General features: G+C 38.1%; 1 protein-coding gene across 1 annotated transcript in view; it reads right to left on the reverse strand.

Moving 5' to 3' along the window:
- Nucleotides 1-17,657, reverse strand: part of THOC1 (THO complex subunit 1) — a 42,727-nt gene extending 25,070 nt beyond the window's left edge. The window contains exons 1-8 of the mRNA XM_007448616.1: nt 17,571-17,657; nt 15,587-15,660; nt 15,433-15,493; nt 14,119-14,185; nt 11,098-11,216; nt 10,591-10,639; nt 10,078-10,173; nt 2,038-2,120 (exon numbers count right to left, since the gene is read on the reverse strand). Coding sequence (XP_007448678.1) covers nt 2,038-2,120; nt 10,078-10,173; nt 10,591-10,639; nt 11,098-11,216; nt 14,119-14,185; nt 15,433-15,493; nt 15,587-15,660; nt 17,571-17,624 — 603 coding nt within the window. The 5' untranslated portion in view covers nt 17,625-17,657. The remainder of the gene's footprint in view (nt 1-2,037; nt 2,121-10,077; nt 10,174-10,590; nt 10,640-11,097; nt 11,217-14,118; nt 14,186-15,432; nt 15,494-15,586; nt 15,661-17,570) is intronic.
- Between the last annotated feature and the right edge of the window lie 938 nt (nt 17,658-18,595).

Consider the following 18,595-nt stretch of genomic DNA (forward strand, 5'->3'; position numbering starts at 1 on the left):
TATATATGTCAATCCCAATCTTCCAATTCATCCCACCCCCCCACTTTAAAATAACAAGTTTACATAGAATAGTCCAAGAAATACCTAAAAGATACATAAAAGGGAAAGACAGATTTTGAAAAATCTTAAAGTCAATATCATTTCCAAATTGACAATGATTACAATTTAAGGGATAAATTAAGTACTCTGATTAATTTACAGTGAAATATTAGTTACATCTAATTAATAATTTTTTAAACTTTATAAGTTGCTCTTAAATGAAGAGCAGGTGCTGAATGTCCAAAAATTTGCCAGCTCTTGACTGTCTTCTGGACACATCAAAAATAATCTTTAGGGGGTATCCCTGGTGGCGCAGTGATTAAGAATCTGCCTGCCAATGCAGGGGGACACGGGTTTGAGCCTTGGCCTGGGAAGATCCCACATGCTGTGGAGAAAGAAACCTAAGCCCGTGCACCACAACTACTGAGCCTGCACTCTAGAGCCCGTGAGCCACAACTACTGAGCCCACTTGCCACAACTACTGAAGCCTGTGTGCCTAGAGCCCATGCTCTGCATCAAGAGAAGCCACCGCAATGAGAAGCCCGCGCACCACAACGAAGAGTGGCCCCGGCTCGCCACAACTAGAGAAAGCCCGTGCACAGTAACGAAGACCCAACGCACCAATAAATAAATAGATAGATAGATAAATAAATAAATAATCTTTAAAAATAAAGTTGATCTTGCTGATGTCCTTTTGAAAAAATCAGTCGGCAAATGATGGATTACTTAACAAATGGTTCTGAGATAACTGGCTCACCATTTAGAAAAAATTAAATTATAACTCAACTTACTCCAAACCCCAACCTTCCTGCTGGGTAAAAGATTTAAAAGAAAAAATAAAATCATAAAAGCAACAGAAGAAAACAAAGAATTACATACTCCTGTGGAGTGGAAGCCTTCAGTATGACACAAGGCTAGAAACACTAAAACAAAAGACCAACAAATGTTAATATTACTATATCCAAATTTAATAGCTCCATACAGAAAACTATAAAGTTACAAGAAAAACCATAAACTGAGGAAAAAAATGTATCAACACACAGTAGGAATGAATTAATAATATTCTATATAATGAGTTTCTACACATCAATAGTAAAAGACATTTCAGCAGTAAAATGGGCAAATGTCATGAATAGGCAATTCTCTTCCTCATTGTTTCTAATCAGCACAGAAGAAAAATATATTCCAATAAACATGCAGTAAGTTCCTCGACTTCATTAATAACCAAAGAAATGTAAGTTAAAACAAAGACGACTTACCTTTCAAGTATGTATCAATTAAGAAAAAATTTTTAAAAACTGGTAATTCCCCATGTTGGCGTGAGGCTGTGGGGAAATGGGAAGGCATTCTCTATGTGCCACTGGGGGTGGTATAAATGGGTACAACTTTTTTGAGAAGTACCCAGGCAACAGTTATCAAAATTTGATACATGCATTTATTTTGACACAGAAATTTCACTTATCGAAATTTATCCTAAGGAGACACCTACATAGTTTAGCAATGATATACAAAATACTATTTACTATTATGTTGTTAACAAGTTTTCACTATTAGAGATTATCTAAATGCTCAGTGACAGGAGACTGTGATATATCCAAAGACTTATCATGAGACATTAAAACACAGAGACAAATCTAAATGTACTGATGCAGAAATGCAACCATTTCATACTGTTAAAAGAAGAAAGTGATTTTCAGAACAGTATGTATTGTATGACCTCAATTTTGGAATAAACCTACATACACACAAAAAGTCCTGTAAGGACAAAAAAAGAATGTTAAGAGTGGTTATCTTTGGGACCTTGGATTATGGGGTAGCTGTACTTTTTATTTTAAATATTTCTATTTTGTTTGCATTTTTTTCCTACACAGAATACATATTATTTCTATAAATTGAAAACAAAGGTTTTTAAAATTTTTGATTTAGAAGACCCATTGATCTGAGTTATCTCAATAACAAACTTAAAATATGTTATGTTAGATTTCATATCAGCCTCACCTTTTGACCCAATGTGCTTTCCTGCTCATTGGTATTGAAAACAGTGACATTTTCCAGATTAAACTGACTCTGCAAGTTAAGACCTATTAAAGAAAAAAAAGATTTTCAAAGCAAATCCATCAAACACCTAAAGTTGTTTAAGAGTATAACTTTGTTGTCATATAACCAAAATACATAAAATGATAAATCCATAATTAAGCAAAAGATCAAGTCAGAATAACATCACACTTGATTTTCAAATTCTTTCTAAAATTCATTTCTTTGAGGTGCCTTTAGAGTATGCCGAATTCTGTATACACTGTAACAGATATATTGATCCTTGTTATTTATGAATATTCTAGAACCATTTTACAGAATGCAATATGTAGTAATTTATAATTTTGCTGAAGCACAAATAGAAATTGTATTATTCAAAAAGTGTGAATGTATAACAATATTTATAGGAAATATAGTGAGGGCCAGGTTTCTCGCTGTCGGGGAAAGAAGTTATAAATAAGCAGATCTATTGGTGCTAGATAAGACTCACAAGTTATCAGTCACTATGATAGCATTGTTTTTGTTGTTGGTCATTAAAAAAAATGTAGACAAATACAGAAATACAGATGCTTACATATACATGTTAGCATACATATGTATCTTTCCAAGCTCTGTCTACTGAGAGGGCTTAGAAGCAGTGATGTTCTAGTAACAATTAGCATTATCTAGGTCCCAGATCTTGTCTTCTAAATACCATTTTAAAGTAAAACAAATCAGGCTCTTTGGAGAAGTGGCTGATTCCAGGGGTTGGGCAGGGAAAATACAAGATGTGCCTGGACTATCCTCGCCTACATGAAAGAGCTCCCAATGGGGAAAACTATAAAAATTTGAGCAACAAAGTAAATAATGATATTATGAGATTATAACCCATATAAAATAAATATCCATGAGTTCATACTGAAATAGATGACTGAATTACAAGTAAACAAAGGAGAAGAGACAACTCTTTTCTTTTCTTTTCTTTTTTTTTGGCTGCACTGCGAGGCTTGTAGGATCTTAGTTCCCCGACCAGGGATCAAACCCAGGCCCCCTGCATTGGAAACGCGGACTCTTAACCACTGGACCGCCCGGGAATTCCCAAGACAACTCGCCTTTAGAGAAGACTCCCAATTCATAAACGCAGAAGGAATGAAAGAAATAGAAAATCACCACCAGGACCACCTAATAATAATCACTGCAGGCAAGATCCACGATGAACAGTACTAAACTCAGCTGGCAAAGGTCTAAGGAGAAAAAGTATCTGCATAGCCTCAAAGTATCTCCCTCCAAATATTTATTAATTACAAAGGGGAAAATAGTAACTTTGTAGTAGAGAAATATGGTGATCAAGGATAATATCTTAAATAAGTGATGAAAGATAACACCCCCAGTAAAAAGACACATCAATAACCATGTTGAAACGACCCACTGAGAAGGGCCCATCACCTCTGTGGTCTTCTTCCCCAAATCCATAACCTCAATCTAATTATGAAAAACATCACACAAACATGAATTGAAGGACATTCTACGAATTATCTGACCAGTGCTCTTCAAAACTGTCAAAGTCATGAAAAAGTAGCAAAGACTGAGGAACTGTCACTGACTGGGTAGATTGGGGAGATTAAAGTGACATCGCAACTAAGTAATACAGGATCCCATATTGGATCCTTAAAAAACAAAGCACTGATAAAACTGGTAAAATCCAAATAAAGTCTGTAGCTAACAGTGCTGCACCAATGTTGATTTCTTAGTTTTGATAACTGTACCATGGCATGTAAGAAGTTAACATTAGGTGAAGCTATTTGGGCACTCTATACTATCTTTGCAACTCTTCACGTCTAAAGTTATTTTAAAACAAGAAGTTTTTTTTAAAAGCTAGTATGCTAGATGACATCATTAAGCTAGTGAATGAACCTGGCTGACCATTTAGCATTGACTACTTAAAATATCTTTGTCCATTTTCTGTTTATTACTCAACAAAGCACATGCCATATTTCTCAGGTTAAAAATCTAGGTCATACTTTACTAAATTTAATGGGTAAATTACACGTTAAGACAGCTTTCTGAAGGTCTTGGGATATACTCTAGTGAATCTTATGCAATCAAATGTAAAAAAAGAAGAAATAATACTGCAAGAAGATATCCCCAAATGCCAACCTAGCTTATGTTAGGGTGACAGGATTGATTATGAATTTTTTTTCCCTTCATTTTCCAAATTTTCTGAAACAAGGTTGAGTAATTTTATAATTTAAAAATTAAATTTAAAAATATAATTTATTAAAAGATATATATGTAGTTTAAAGCTACCTTTAGCAACATATTGTTAGTCTTTCAACTAGTTAATAAGAAAAAAGTGATTTATCTACGTCTTGTCAATTTAGGAATGTAGCATATTGAAAAAGAGGTTAAAATGTTTTTTAAAAAATGAGAGTGGAGGCTGGAGATCAACAGGAAGGACTAAAGAATGGCTGAGAATTGAAACCTTGTTCTTATGTTTTCTGTAAATTCCAGAAAAAGAAATCACAGATCAGTACTTATGAAGGGGCACTTCATTTCACAAAGAGATAGAATTTCATTCATCAAATATTTAAATAGTGACTAGATATCTGGTATTAGAAGTTACTAGGCACAGAAAATACAGAGGTGAACAACACAAACACACTGAAAATGCCAGTGGTGCTAAATTCTAAGAAGAGATTTGAAATCAGGTGGTGATAATGGGTAACTGTGGTGGCAGGTTTAGATTAGATGCTCAAAGACAGCCTCTCTAAGGTAGTAAAATTTAAACCGAGATTGAGTGACAGCAAAAGTCAGTAATGTGACAATAACGAACAAAAGGATTACAGACAGCAGAAAGAGTACCAAGGTCCTAAGGTTCAATTGATCTTGATATTTTGAAGGTAAAAAGAAGGCAAGATGCCAATTCAGTGGGAAAAGAATAGTTTTTTCAACAAATGGTGCTGGGACAACTGGGTATCCACATATAAAAAGAATGAAATTGGAGCCCCACCTCACACCACATACAAAAATTAACTCAAAATGGATCATATACCTAAATGTAAGAGCTAAAACTCTTAGAAGAAAACATAGATGTAAATCTTTGTGACTCTGGGTTAGGCCAGAGGTCCCCAACCCCCAGGCCGTGGACCAGTAGTGGTCCGCGGCCTGTTAGGAACCGGGTCGCACAGCAGGAGGTGAGCAGCAGGGGAGCGACTGAAGCTTCACCTGCCGCTCCCCATCGCTAGAATCATCGCCTGAACCATGCCCCCGACCAACCCCAGTCCGTGGAAAAACTGTCTTTCACGAAACCAGTCCCTGGTGCCAAAAAGGTCAGGGACCGCTGAGTTAGACAACAGTTTCTTAGATATGACACCAAGAGCACCAGAAACAAAAGAAAAAATAGATATATTAAACTTCATCAAAATTTGAAACTTTTTTGCTGCAAACAACATGATCAAGAAAGTGAAAAGGAAATCCACAGAATGGGAGAAAATATTTACAAATTATATATCTGATAAGGGTCTAGTATCCAGAATATAATAAGAACTTGTACAACTAAGTAATAAAAAGACAAATAACCCAATTTTTAAAATGGGCAAAGAAATCTTAATAGACTATTTCTTTAAGGAAGACATGCAAATGACCAGTAAGCACATGAAAAGATGCTTAACATCTTTAGTCATTACAAAAATGCAAACCAAAACCATGAGATACCACTTTGCACTCACTAGGATGGCCATAATAAAAAAGACAACAAACAGTCAGTGTTAGCAAGGATGCGGGGAAACTGAAACGCACTTACATCAATGATAAAATGATGCAGCCTCTTTGGGAAACAGTTTGCTAGTTCCTCAAGAACTTAAATACATCATTTGTAGAGACATGGATGGACCCAGAAACTGTCATACAGAGTGAAGTTAAGTCAGAAAGAGAAAAACAAACATTGTATGTGAACACATATATGTGGAATCTAGAAAAATGGTACAGATGAACCAGTTTGCAAGGCAGAAATGGAGACACAGATATAGAGAACAAACATACAGACACCAAGCGGGGAAAAGGTTGGGTGGGATGAATTGGGAGATTGGGATTATTGACATATATACACTAATACATATAAAATAGATAACTAAAGAAAACCTGCTGTATAGCACAGGGAACTCTACTTCACTTTGCTGTACAGTAGAAACTAACACAACACTGTAAAACAACTATACCCCAATTAAAAAAAAAGAACTTAAATACAGAGTCATCATATGACCCAGTAATTCTACTCTTAGATATCTATCCAGGAGAAATTAAAACAGTTACCATAATGACCCATCAATTCCATCCTATGTATGTATATAGCCAAGAGAAGTGAAAACATACATCCACATAAAACTTGTACACAAATGTTCACAGCAGCATTATTTACAATAGCCAAAAAGCAGAAACAACTCAAATGTTCAATAACTGATGAATGGACAAAATGTGGTATATCCATATAGAGAATATCATTCAGCCATAAAAAGGAATGAACTACTGATAAATACAACACAGATGAACCTTGAAAGTATTAAGCTAAGTTTAAAAAGCCAGTCACATGAAGTGAGAGAGTAGCACTGACATATATACACTATCAAATGTAAAATAGACAGCTAGTGGGAAGCAGCAGCGTAGCACAGGGAGATCAGCTCGGTGCTCTGTGACCACCTAGAGGGGTGGGATACGGAGGGTGGGAGGGAGGCTTAAGAAGGAGGAGACATGGGGATATATGTATACGTACAGCTGATTCACTTTGTTATACAGCAGAAACTAACACAACATTGTAAAGCAATTATACTCCAATAAAGATGTTAAAAAAAAAATGCCAGTCACAAAAGACCACATATTTTATTACTCCATTTTTAAAATGTCCAGAATAGGAAAGTCCATAGAGACTAATAAGTAGATTAATGGTTGTTTAGGGCCTGGGAGACAGGGTAAGGATGGAGGTAAGCGGAGAGTAACAGTTAATGGGTACAGGGTTCCTTTTAGAAGTTAAAATGTTCTAAAATTAGATTGTAATGATGACTGCACAACCCTGTGAATATACTAAAAAACAGTAAACTGTACATTTTCAATGGTGAAATGTATGGTATGTGAATTTACATCTCAATAAAACTGTTAAAAAATATAAAAAGCTGGGCCTCCCTGGTGGCGCAGCGGTTGAAAGTCCGCCTGCCGATGCAGGGGACACGTGTTCGTGCCCCGGTCCAGGAGTATCCCACATGCCGCGAAGCAGCTGGGCCCGTGAGCCATGGCCACTGAACCTGCGCGTCCGGAGCCTGTGCTCCGCAACGGGAGAGGCCACAACAGTGAGAGGCCCGCGTACTGCAAAAAAAATAAAAAATAAAACGCTGAGCTTCCAGTAACGGAAGGCTAATTAATTAGCTAATTAATTAATTCAGATTAACCCTCTAAAGACAGCTGAAAACTTAGATAAATTACATTAACTCTATGAATACTTACAGAGCATAAACCACGTTCACAGCATTGTTTTAGGCAATGAAACAGAAAATTGTTTTCTTAAAAATAGTAAAGAGCTGACATTCAGTGAGGAATATATGGCAAAAATCAAGAAGGCAAGAAAGATAAGCAATGCATCATCAGCACTCAAAGCCACTTTTGTCTTGAGGATACCTGCCAAACAGGAAGAATTGGCTGCAAAACTGAGCTACTCTTTTAGCAGCTTCCTGAAGTGAGGATGATAAAAATAAATCTCTGAGTCCAAGGAAGGTGGGGAATCTAATAAATCCTACCCCAACCTTCTTCTAGACTGGGACCTACGTCCTCAGGTAAGGATGAACCAAATTGCAGTCCAGTGCCAAGTCTTCTCGATTATCTAAGGAATCACAGGCCTTGAGCTGGGCTAGATTAAGGTAATCTTGGACTAGTAGTAGCACCCTTGTAAGGGTGCCTGGCAGGAGTAATGAAAACTCTTATCTGGAGAAAGGTATCTAACCTAGGCCTCAAAATTATTCCCTCAAATATCTTCTCAAATATAACATCAAACACTAACAAGAAACACAAAGGGGTAAGATACAATCAGTGAGAAACAGTAGAAACAGACACTAGAGACATACCCACAAAGACTTAAGACACTGGAATTATCAGACACATAAAAATAACAATGCTTACCCTGGTTAGAAAATTAAAAAAACAAGATTGAAAATATCAGCAGGGAACAAGAAACTAAAAAAGTGACATAGCAGACTTAAAAAAGACTTTCTAGGAATGAAAAAATACAATTACTGAAATTAAGAGCTCATTTAGCAGCAGATTATTCATAGCTGCAGAGAGAAGTAGTGAACTGGAAAACATTTCTAAAGAAATTATGCAGAGTGTGATGGAGAGTGACAAAGAAATGAAAAATGTAGAAAGTGTAAGAGACAGGATACAGTGAGAAGATATAGGATGTCTACTAGAGTTCCATAAAGAGAAAAAGAGAAAGAAGCATATATAATATTTGAAGAAATAACAGCTTAAATTTTTACAAACTGGATGAAGGACAACCAATCCATAAATTCGAGATGCCCACAAATCTGAAGAATGATAAATTTTAAAAATCCATGCTTAGATACATCATATAAAACTGGAAAACAAACAAAAAAACCCAAACAAATAACAAACAAAAAACCCAAAGAAAAATAAAACCTTAAGAGCAGATAGAGAGAAAAAAAAAAAAACTAGATTATCTTCAAAGGAGTTAGACTGACATTTGCCTTATCTATAGAAGCTAGAAGGCAAAGTAATGATTATCTCCCACTAAATGAAATCCTACATCCAGTGCCAACCTACAATCTTCTATCTATTGAAACCATTCTTCAAGAGTAAAGAAATAAAGATTTTCAAAGAAAACACAAATCTGCACTAAAGTAAAGTCTAAAGGGGGAAACAGACAGAAGGTCAGAAATACAAGTGGTAAATACATTGATAAATCAAAATTAATCCTGACCACATTAAATAAGAGGAAAGAAAGAAACCATAGATCTAGCAGGACAAAAAGAAAGCCACATGTAAAACAACTGCTAACATATACTATAGGTCTTACCACATGCAGGCACTGTTGTAAGCTCTTCACATATTTTAATTCATTTAACCCTTACAACAACATATGAAGTAGGTGGTATATTAGCCTGATATTAAGGAAGGGAAGACTGAAGCAAAGAGATATTAAAATCTGGCATATTTGAACAGATTGTGGAGGGCTCTAGAGAGCCTTGTGGTGGGCAGTGTTCCATTTCTGGACCTGGACAGTGGTTACACAAGTATTTGCTTCATAATTATTATACTATATTTACTTTATGCACTTTTCATATTACCATTATATTTCACAATAATAAATGATAAAAGAAATGAACAAAGTCAATGTGGCTGAACAGTAGTGATTGAAGGAAAAAATGGAAACAGAAAAATAGGCATACATTAGGAAATGAAGTCAAAACATGATTCACAGCTACATATTTCAGTGTAATTCAACTGTACATTATTATTAATAAACTTTGAACTTAAAGAATCAATAACTTTAGGGACTTCCTTGGTGGTACAGTGAGTAAGACTCTGCGCTCCCAATGCAGGGGGCCCAGGTTCGATCCCTGGTTGGGGAACTAGATCCCGCATGCATGCCGCAACTGGGAGTTGCATGCTGCAACTGAGTCCGCATGCTGCAACTAAAGATCCTGCATGCCATAACAAAGATCCTGCGTGCTGCAACTAAGACCCGGCACAGCCAAAATAAATAAATAAATAAATAAATAAATAAATAAATATTAAAAAAAGAGAAACAAACAAACAGGCTTGCAGATATAGAAAAAAAGGAATCAATGACTTTAAGAGTTACCTGTATCATACACTGGGACAGGTGTAACTACTTATAAGTAAAGTAAAGTGGCAATTTCCTATGTTTTCAACTTTTTAGAACCATTTTTCTTTTTTATCATCATGGTAGATCCTAATCTGGTAAAGATTTTCCTGCAAAGCATTTTATGTACAAAAGCTTACCTGACTTCTCAGATAAAGGGAAAAGTCTGGCCAAAAAGAGCTGAATTCGTCCACAGAAGACTGTATTCTGGGATTTTGATAATCTTCGTAAGAGATCTAAGAACACATGGAAACAAAGGTTACACAGGTGAGATCATTCTATGTTTATTACAACCATACCCAAGTTTCTTAACCAGTTTGTCAAAAGTATTTTCCTAAAGCAGTAGTTCTCAAAATGGGGGTAGAAACTATTTTTGTCACAAAAAAGTTCTAGAAAATTAGGAATAAAACTAAACAAGTTTAGTATGGGTAAGACAAGCTTCACTAAATTTTTTTGGTTTTCATTAAGTTTATACCCAGAACAGGAATAGTTTAATTTAAAGCAAATGATGAGTTTTAATAAGTCAGACTGCTATTTAAAAATGAAGATACAATCTACTTTAAAAATTTTACCACTTGTGTTTAATTCCACCACCTGTTTTCCTGGCCACATTTACTTTCTAAAAAACAATCATTTACTGTTGAATTACTTACCATTGCACATACGTAGTAAATAATTTTTCCCAGCAGAATAGAATGTATTCTGAAATTAAGACAGAAATTATTACTATTGTTCTGAAGTTGTTGCACATCCTTCAGTAATAAGTCACAGGAAGTAAAATTTTAAAGAACACTACTATGCACTGAGAATCTACTATGCCACTTTCACTTTTTTCAAGCAAATAACTTTTAATGAAATAAAAATATTTTCAAATATGTAACAAAACACGATTCTAAGTAACTTTTAAACATGTAAAAGTGTGTGTTTTCAAGTTAATTGTATCTACTCAAATTTTGTACTTCCATTTTTTTCTCCATATGACTTTTACTTGGCTTTTCGAAGAGAGCAGAATATATAATTCTCATAGGGACAAACTTTTTGGCAATAAGCAATATTAGAAATATAAGCAAAAAACAAACAAAAACAACAACAAAACTACCCTCAGAACTCTGGATCTATAGAAAGATAATATTAGCAGAAAAAGAAACTAAGGCACTTACTGATTTCCAAGTAGCAACATTTTTTTCCACAAAAGTGAATATTGTGTCACACTGATCCAAAGGAAGGCAATCCAAAACATCTCCCAACAATACAAAAGGTGTAGACGCTGTACAAATACCTTCAAGTGGAGCACAAGCCAATTAAAAAGTTTAAAATACTGTTGAGTAAAACAGCCCATGCAAAATAATTTTAAAGAAAATATTAAAGGTATACTTTGTCAATCCTAACAAGGCTTTGAAAGACAAGAAACAGAAGCAACCTCAAGTCCCCAAACAGGATATACTTAAGTAAGTTTTGGTATGTGATGATGATAATCATTCTTGATAACACTTCTACAGCATTTACTATATGTCAGGCACACTAAGTGCTTTACATATACTAACACATGTAATCCTTATAACCCTATGAGGTAGATAACATTATCTCCAGTTTATAGAATGGGAAAACTGAGACACAGAGAAGTTAAGTAACTTGCCCAAGATCATAGAGCCAGTAAGTGGTAGAGCTGGGATACGAACCCAGGCAGTCTGGCTCCACAGTCTGTTTTCTTCACCACTAAGCTATTCAAAAGAATATAATGCAGCCAATTAAAAAAGATGGTTATGACGACTATAATAACTTGGGAAATGTTTATGATATAATGTCAAGTGAAAAAGGCAGGGTTCAAAACTGTATGGGTATTATGGTTATCACAATAAAATCTTTTAAAAAGACCAGAGAAACTAAAACCATATACCAAAATAAATGGTAGTTTTTTTTAAAATAGAAGAATTAGGACTAGTATGTTCCCTTCTCATTTCCAAATGTTCTGTACTATTGCTAAAATTTAAGTTGTCTGTGATTTGAAAGAACTACTTCAAAAAAGATAACAAAACATCATTGTAAAGCAATTATACTCCAATAAAGATGTTAAAAAAAAGGGTAAATGAACTTCAAATTGAAAATTCTGTTCTTCTACTCTTCCTAAAGCTTTCAAAAGCCTTCTAAAGTGGCAAAATAAATATTTGTTTGTTTCTAAAAAAAAAAAAAGATTTGATACTGATTTCAACTCATTAAACTTTTACAATAATACCACTGTTTCAAGGGAAAAGAGGGTAAAATAAAAAGTTGTTTATTTCTAAATTCAATCTAACTAAAGTAAAGCAATAAATTAAAGACTTTAAGGTCATCTAGGCTAGCTAAAAATACTTTTACCTCCCTGCTCATTCTCCCTTCTGTTTTTACGTAATAGATACTAACACTTGTTAAGTGTTTAGGAAAGTAGACACTTCAGCATGATATGTAAAAAAAAAAAAAAAGTACTGAGTGGGTACTATTAGCCCAAAATACTGCATTAACACAGTATGTTCAGAAACAGGAATAGTATTTCCAGCTCTACTCTGCACTGGTAAGATCATATCTGGAATGTGATGTGAGGGATACTGCCTAGAACCAGGGAGGCATAAAGCAGCAAATTTCAACTCAATACAAAGGGGAAATTGCACCATCAGAACTATCTGACAGAAATCAAATAGTGAGCTCCATCAATGGGAGTAGAGGCTGGATGACCACCTGCCAAGGACTTCACTGAGGGGAGACAGGATAGGCCAGAGACAAGATTGGACCATATGACCTCTAAAGTCCTTTAACACTTAGATTTGTGATACTTTTATGTCCTGTATATCCAAGAGATTTGAGCGACATACTCCCTGCCCTTAGCAGAAGTATAGTTTGGCAAAAGTTAACTCACATTAATAACTATAGAAAATTACCTAAATTCCACTCTCAAAGATTCTGATTCAGTAAAACAAAGCTAAAGCCTGGCAATCTCATTTGAGGGGCTTCCCTGGTGGCACAGTGGTTAATAATCCACCTGCCAATGCAGGGGACATGGGTTCGAGTCCTGGTCCAGGAAGATCCCACATGCCGCAGAGCAACTAAGCCCGTGTGCCACAACTACTGAAGCGTGCGTGCCTGGAGCCTGGGCTCCGCAACAAGAGAAGCCACTGCAATAAGCCTGTGCACTGCAACGAAGAGTAGCCCCTGCTCCCCACATGCCCAGAGCAACTAAGCCCGTGTGCCACAACTACTGAAGCGTGCGTGCCTGGAGCCTGGGCTCCGCAACAAGAGAAGCCACTGCAATAAGCCTGTGCACTGCAACGAAGAGTAGCCCCTGCTCTCCACAACTAGAGAAAAGCCCATGCGTACCAATGAAGACCCAACGCAGCCAAAAACAACTAAATAAAAATAACTAAAAATAAATTAAATATAAATAAAAGTCTCTTGAAACTATCCCCTACTGCCACTGCCCCATTTTAATTGTCCTCTACCTAGTTTTCCTGCCAGCAGTTTCTCCCAATCCAATGGCTCTTCCATAGGTCCTCTTTAGCATGGCACACAAAGCCCTTTACAAATGGCCCTAACCTACCCCTCCTGCTTCTTTTCGTCACCATTCTCATCATCCTCTCACCATTCTGCTCCACATTTTTTTTAGTCATGCTGAACTAGGTCTTTATATAGCTATATCCTTCTGTTTCTGCCTGACAAATTACTCATCCCTCACATCCCAGCTCTTATGTTACAGTTTCCTTTCTAAGACCATCCTGATTCCTTCAGACTCAGAAGTTTAGAGAATCACTTCAACCATACTTCATTCCTACTTCACCCCCTGCCCCAGTAAGACATTTAGACGTGTTTCCTCCATTAGCCACTAGGTTCCTTACAGGCAGTGAATATGTTTTATTTACCACCGAATCTCCCAAGTCCTAGCTCAGTACCAGGCACATAGTAGATGCTCAACAAATATTTACCTGATGAACAGAACAAGTGGAGAAGAAAGTGCCAAAGTGTGCAATGTATACACTAGTGACAAGAAATACTTGTGAGCTAATTTCCATGGGACTTCTTGGCAAAGGGGGTAGGCAGAATTTTAAAAATGAACAAAATCAATTAGGTAGAGAGGTACGGGGAGAATAAGTTTTAAATAAAACATGTCATGCCCAAGATTGCTTTAAAAAAAAACAAAACAAACCCATACTTACCTTCAGTAACTCCCCCAATAGCAAGAGAAATAATAGCTAAAACGTTTTCACATGATGAATGATTTATCTACCAACAAAGGAGAAAACAACTTAATTTAGGAGCCAGACTTTAGACTAATTTGATAATAAGAAAAACATATCCTCTGACATTAAATTGATTATCATAAACACTGGATAAAGATATTTCTCACAGAAGATAAGATTACTTTCTAAGATGAAAATTTAAAAAATGAACAGTAATAACCCTAATGGTAGAAGTATATCAAATAATTAAACAGCAGGTGATTCACTTAAAATCCAAGTCTTAGGAAGATCGTTACATTAGCATGATTAAGGCTGTAAGCTAATCAACTACACATGTGCTGAGGCCATAACTCACTCAGTGGCACAGGACAAAGGCATGGCCAGGGGAATTAATTGTACTGGTGCATCAATATGTCTGAGGGAGGGTTTTAATAGAAGAGAGGTGGTGCTTAGGTTTGATAACATCATAAAATCCAGCATTTATTGAGTGTACGTTAAGTGCCGTTTCACACAACCACCATGAAAAAATGGTATTTCCCTTCTTACAAATGAAATTGAGGCTCAGAAAAGCAAAGTAACTTGCCCAATACCTGACAACAGGTAAGTGACTAGGTCTGAAGAAGAGGAAAGAATGAATCTGACATAGAATTGTCCAAAAGAAAGGGACACTGTTTTATGGCCACGGGAAAAGGGTCTAGCTTCTTGAGATCTAAGCTTTGCTAAGCCAAGAATAAACTATTGAAACTTCTCCTTTCATTTGGGTGCTCCACTAATGGTAAATAAATTCAGATTTTTCATGTTTAGATTAAATTTCTCTACTGAAGTTGGATAGGCTATTGTTATTTTTGCAGGCGAACTGATAAGGGGATGCCACAGGAAAATGAGGGCATGGAATCCCAGCTCCCATGCTGAATATCCTTGGACTAGACCTTTTATACCACTACAAGATGTGTCACTGTTTATACAGCAAAGCGAGAGGGCTCACCTTCACATTATAGTTTTTGCTCAGGAAGACCTCTTATCAAATTTTCTTATACATATTCACTTGCAGAGGGCTCTACTCATTTATTAAACCAAACCCTTAAACAAGTCAAACTGTGCTATTAAAACCCTTAATCCTTACACAACTCCTATACTAACTATGACCAAGTTAGGTTTCACAAAGTAGCAAGTTCACTCTAGAAAAAATAGTCATGTTTAAATATCTATTCTAAGGATAAAAGCAAATTTAAAAATAATATTAATTTGCCAGCAAAATTCTAATGATAAATAAAAGAAAAACATACTTACAATTTCTTCTTCTACAACACCTCTAAAAGCTTGGTCAAGGGTACATTTTTTTTCATTTTCACTATTAAAAACAAAAAACACCTGCATTTTTAAAGCAGCTCAGGGTAAGTATAAAGATTTCAGCGAGCCTATTTCATGGATATCAATGCCTTACCTTCCAGGCAACTGGCTGAAGGTATTCAACAAGGGCTTGATATTTTTGTTGTTCAGGGCCTCTCTGGTAGATTTCTAGAAAAATAAAAATAGCAAATAAGTGGAAAGATTTCTGCTTATTATTTACTGAAAAACATATCACTCATCAATAGTATGTCTAACTAAAAAATGTTTATACCTGGGAAAAATTACCTATGAGTCATTCTATCAGTAATTCTTATTCAAATGCCACTTACTGATATAGACTCATCACTTTAAGCCTTGCAAGAGCTCCCCAGCTAGACTTTCTCATTCCAGGTTTTCCCTCCTCCTTTCTTTTTAAATATCCCATTCATGAGAGTATCCTGCTTTTAAAAAAAAAATCTCTAAGTGGCTCCTTATTTCGTAGCTTCCTCTAAACATCCTTGATAATGTTATCCCACTCAAGCTATGCAACCCCATTTCCCAGTACCCCCTAACACATACTCTCTACTAGGGTCTAGCCATTTTCCCATCATTTTCTATCAAGCTTACTCTAGTGTATTAATTCCCATTATTTCTCCCATGTGCTCACGCAAATTCTATCCATTCTTCAAGACCCATCAAAAGTCCTACCTCCTCTAGGTAGCTTGCACAGCACAGGTAGCTACCTACCTCCTCTAGGTAGCTACCACAGTAAACACTGATTGTCTTAAAGTAGTAAACCTGCTGGTTGTCTTAAAGTAGTCATAATTGAAAGACAAAAATATTGCCAAGTCATTCATTCTGTGAAAATTCACATACACTTGGAAAATCAATGTTACCTCACAAGAGTTACATTTATACTGGAAAAGTCCATTCCTGACTCTGCCTGTGAATAGGCTGTGTAATCTTGGGCATAACCCCTTACCTCTGTGCTTCATTTTCCTCATGAGTTAAATATGAGGCTTGTTGTAGATCCTTACTACCAACGGCAGCAGTGGCATCACCTGAGAACTTGTTAGAAATGCAGAATCTCAGGCCCCATTCCAGACCTCCTGAATCATGACCTGCCTTTTAACAAGATCCCTAATGATGTCCTTGGATTCTCTCCATGAAGATTCCTGACTCATAGCCCTGGCAATCTTGGGAAAACCTCATCCAATTTCTGCACTGGGCTAGATGAGCTCCCATTAAATGGTCCCCTCCAGGACTAATACTGGATATTCCTAAGTTACTCCTGGCAGAATTTCAGAGCACTAGGGAAAAATACAGTCAAACAATTTAGTGATAGGCAACATAAAAAGAATACTGGGTCTGAAGTCAGAGAAAACAGTAAAGTAAATCATTTAACTTTTGGAGTGGGGGGAGGCTGTCTCAGTTTCTATCTCATCTACCAGGGATAATAAAACAGCCTCCTTACAGTGCTATTCTAAGAGTTAAACAAGCTAACATGAAAACGCTCTGTAAAGTATGCTTAAACTACTGTTCCCCAATGTGTAAGAATAAAATGACAGCTGACATCCCTTCCCACGCTGACCTGTTTGTCCTGTCCCACTTAGGACCTTCCTCATCGATCTCTTAGGAATGAGATACGGAGGGTTAAAGGGTGGTGAATAAGCGGCCAGAACAACCACCTGGCAGCTTAGGAGGCGGGGCAGGAGCTAAAGTCAGTCCCGCCCTCCCCCTTCAGCAGCCCCCTTCCAGTTCTGGAGACACCTGACCAGCTGAGAGAGCACTGCAGAGGAGACGGACCCGAACAGAGGTAGTCTGCGGATGACCCCTCCACGCAGGGCGCAGACACGCCCAGAACGCGGGGTCCTGGGACCCGCCGGCGGGAAGGTGGAGGCGGACCGCAGAGGACGCGCGGAAGAGACAGGTAATGCGCCTTTGCCACTTCCCAGCCCACGACGAGGCCGGGAGCCCGTCGCCGCGGCACACACGCCTCTGTCCCCGCTTTACCCCAGAGCAAAATTCGAGTAATTTCAGGGAGAGGAGGGCAAAAAAGAGCGCTGAGCCAGGGCCGCACCCACCCGCCTTCCGCTCACCGTAAACCGCGTCCGCGCTTCGGGCAAACTGAAGAGCGGCGGCGTAGGAGACATCTTCTCGGCCGCGCGTGCCCGCCACCGCGCCGCGGCGCCCGCCGATGACGTCAGGGCGGGAGCGAAGAGATTGCCGGCTCCGTGCGCGGCTAGAGCGGCCTGTGAGCGCAGGGGCGGGCCCGGTGCGGGGTGGGAGCTTCTGTGGTGACCGAGGACTGGCGGGCGCTGGGAGCAGGAGTCAGCCGCTCAAAGCCCGATTCGGGTTCGTGGGTAACCCTTGGGGTGACGGTAGATGTGTGGCCTTGTCCTGTAAGCGCTGCGGGTTGCAGGCCGGGACGCGCACTTTGGGTTTTCCTGTTTTGAGGAAGCCTGGTGAAAGGCGGCTGGTTACGGCTCAATGGGCCGCGAGGGAAGGTAACCGCCGCCCGAGAATCCAAGGCAGGTGGGTTATCCGGGAAAGCTCCAGGCTGGGGAAGTGTCGGCAGTGGCCGTGCACCGCCGGACCAAAGTCCTTTTCGAGGAGTGGTCCCAGCTCCGGATTTGCGTTTCTGCCCTACAGTTCATGGGCCCTGTAGCTCAGGAGCAGCCTCCTCTTCTGAGGAATAGAAATAATGCTTATATCCTTGGGCTGTGGAGGAGCGTCAATGAAATCATGAATGCGCGTGTGGCTTGTATAGCAATGCAAGTATTATTATGAATGTTTGGGGATTCGTTAACTTTGCTGGCACATAGAGGGCTATACTGAAAGAGGAAGATCTTGGAGGAATGCAGTACTCGGCGCTGATTGGATAGCGCGTGGCGCCGGGTCAATGGTTGGAGGCACCAGCTGCAAAACCTTGTCTTCTCAGCAGTTTCCTCCCTTGGCCAATGAGAGAGGCTTGGCCAATGAGAAGCCAAGTGGCAGTAACTTTTCAGTTGGAATTATGCTGTGGGCGAAGAAGCACTGACCCAAACACTTCCTATCAGCTCTTATTCACCTCCATGTGTACCTAAATGAAGAAAGCTAGGCGCGCTTTACCTTGTTCCCTTCG

This window comes from Lipotes vexillifer, unplaced genomic scaffold (genome assembly GCF_000442215.2).
Source record: "Lipotes vexillifer unplaced genomic scaffold, Lipotes_vexillifer_v1.1 scaffold168, whole genome shotgun sequence".
Classification (NCBI taxonomy): Eukaryota; Metazoa; Chordata; class Mammalia; order Artiodactyla; family Lipotidae; genus Lipotes; species Lipotes vexillifer.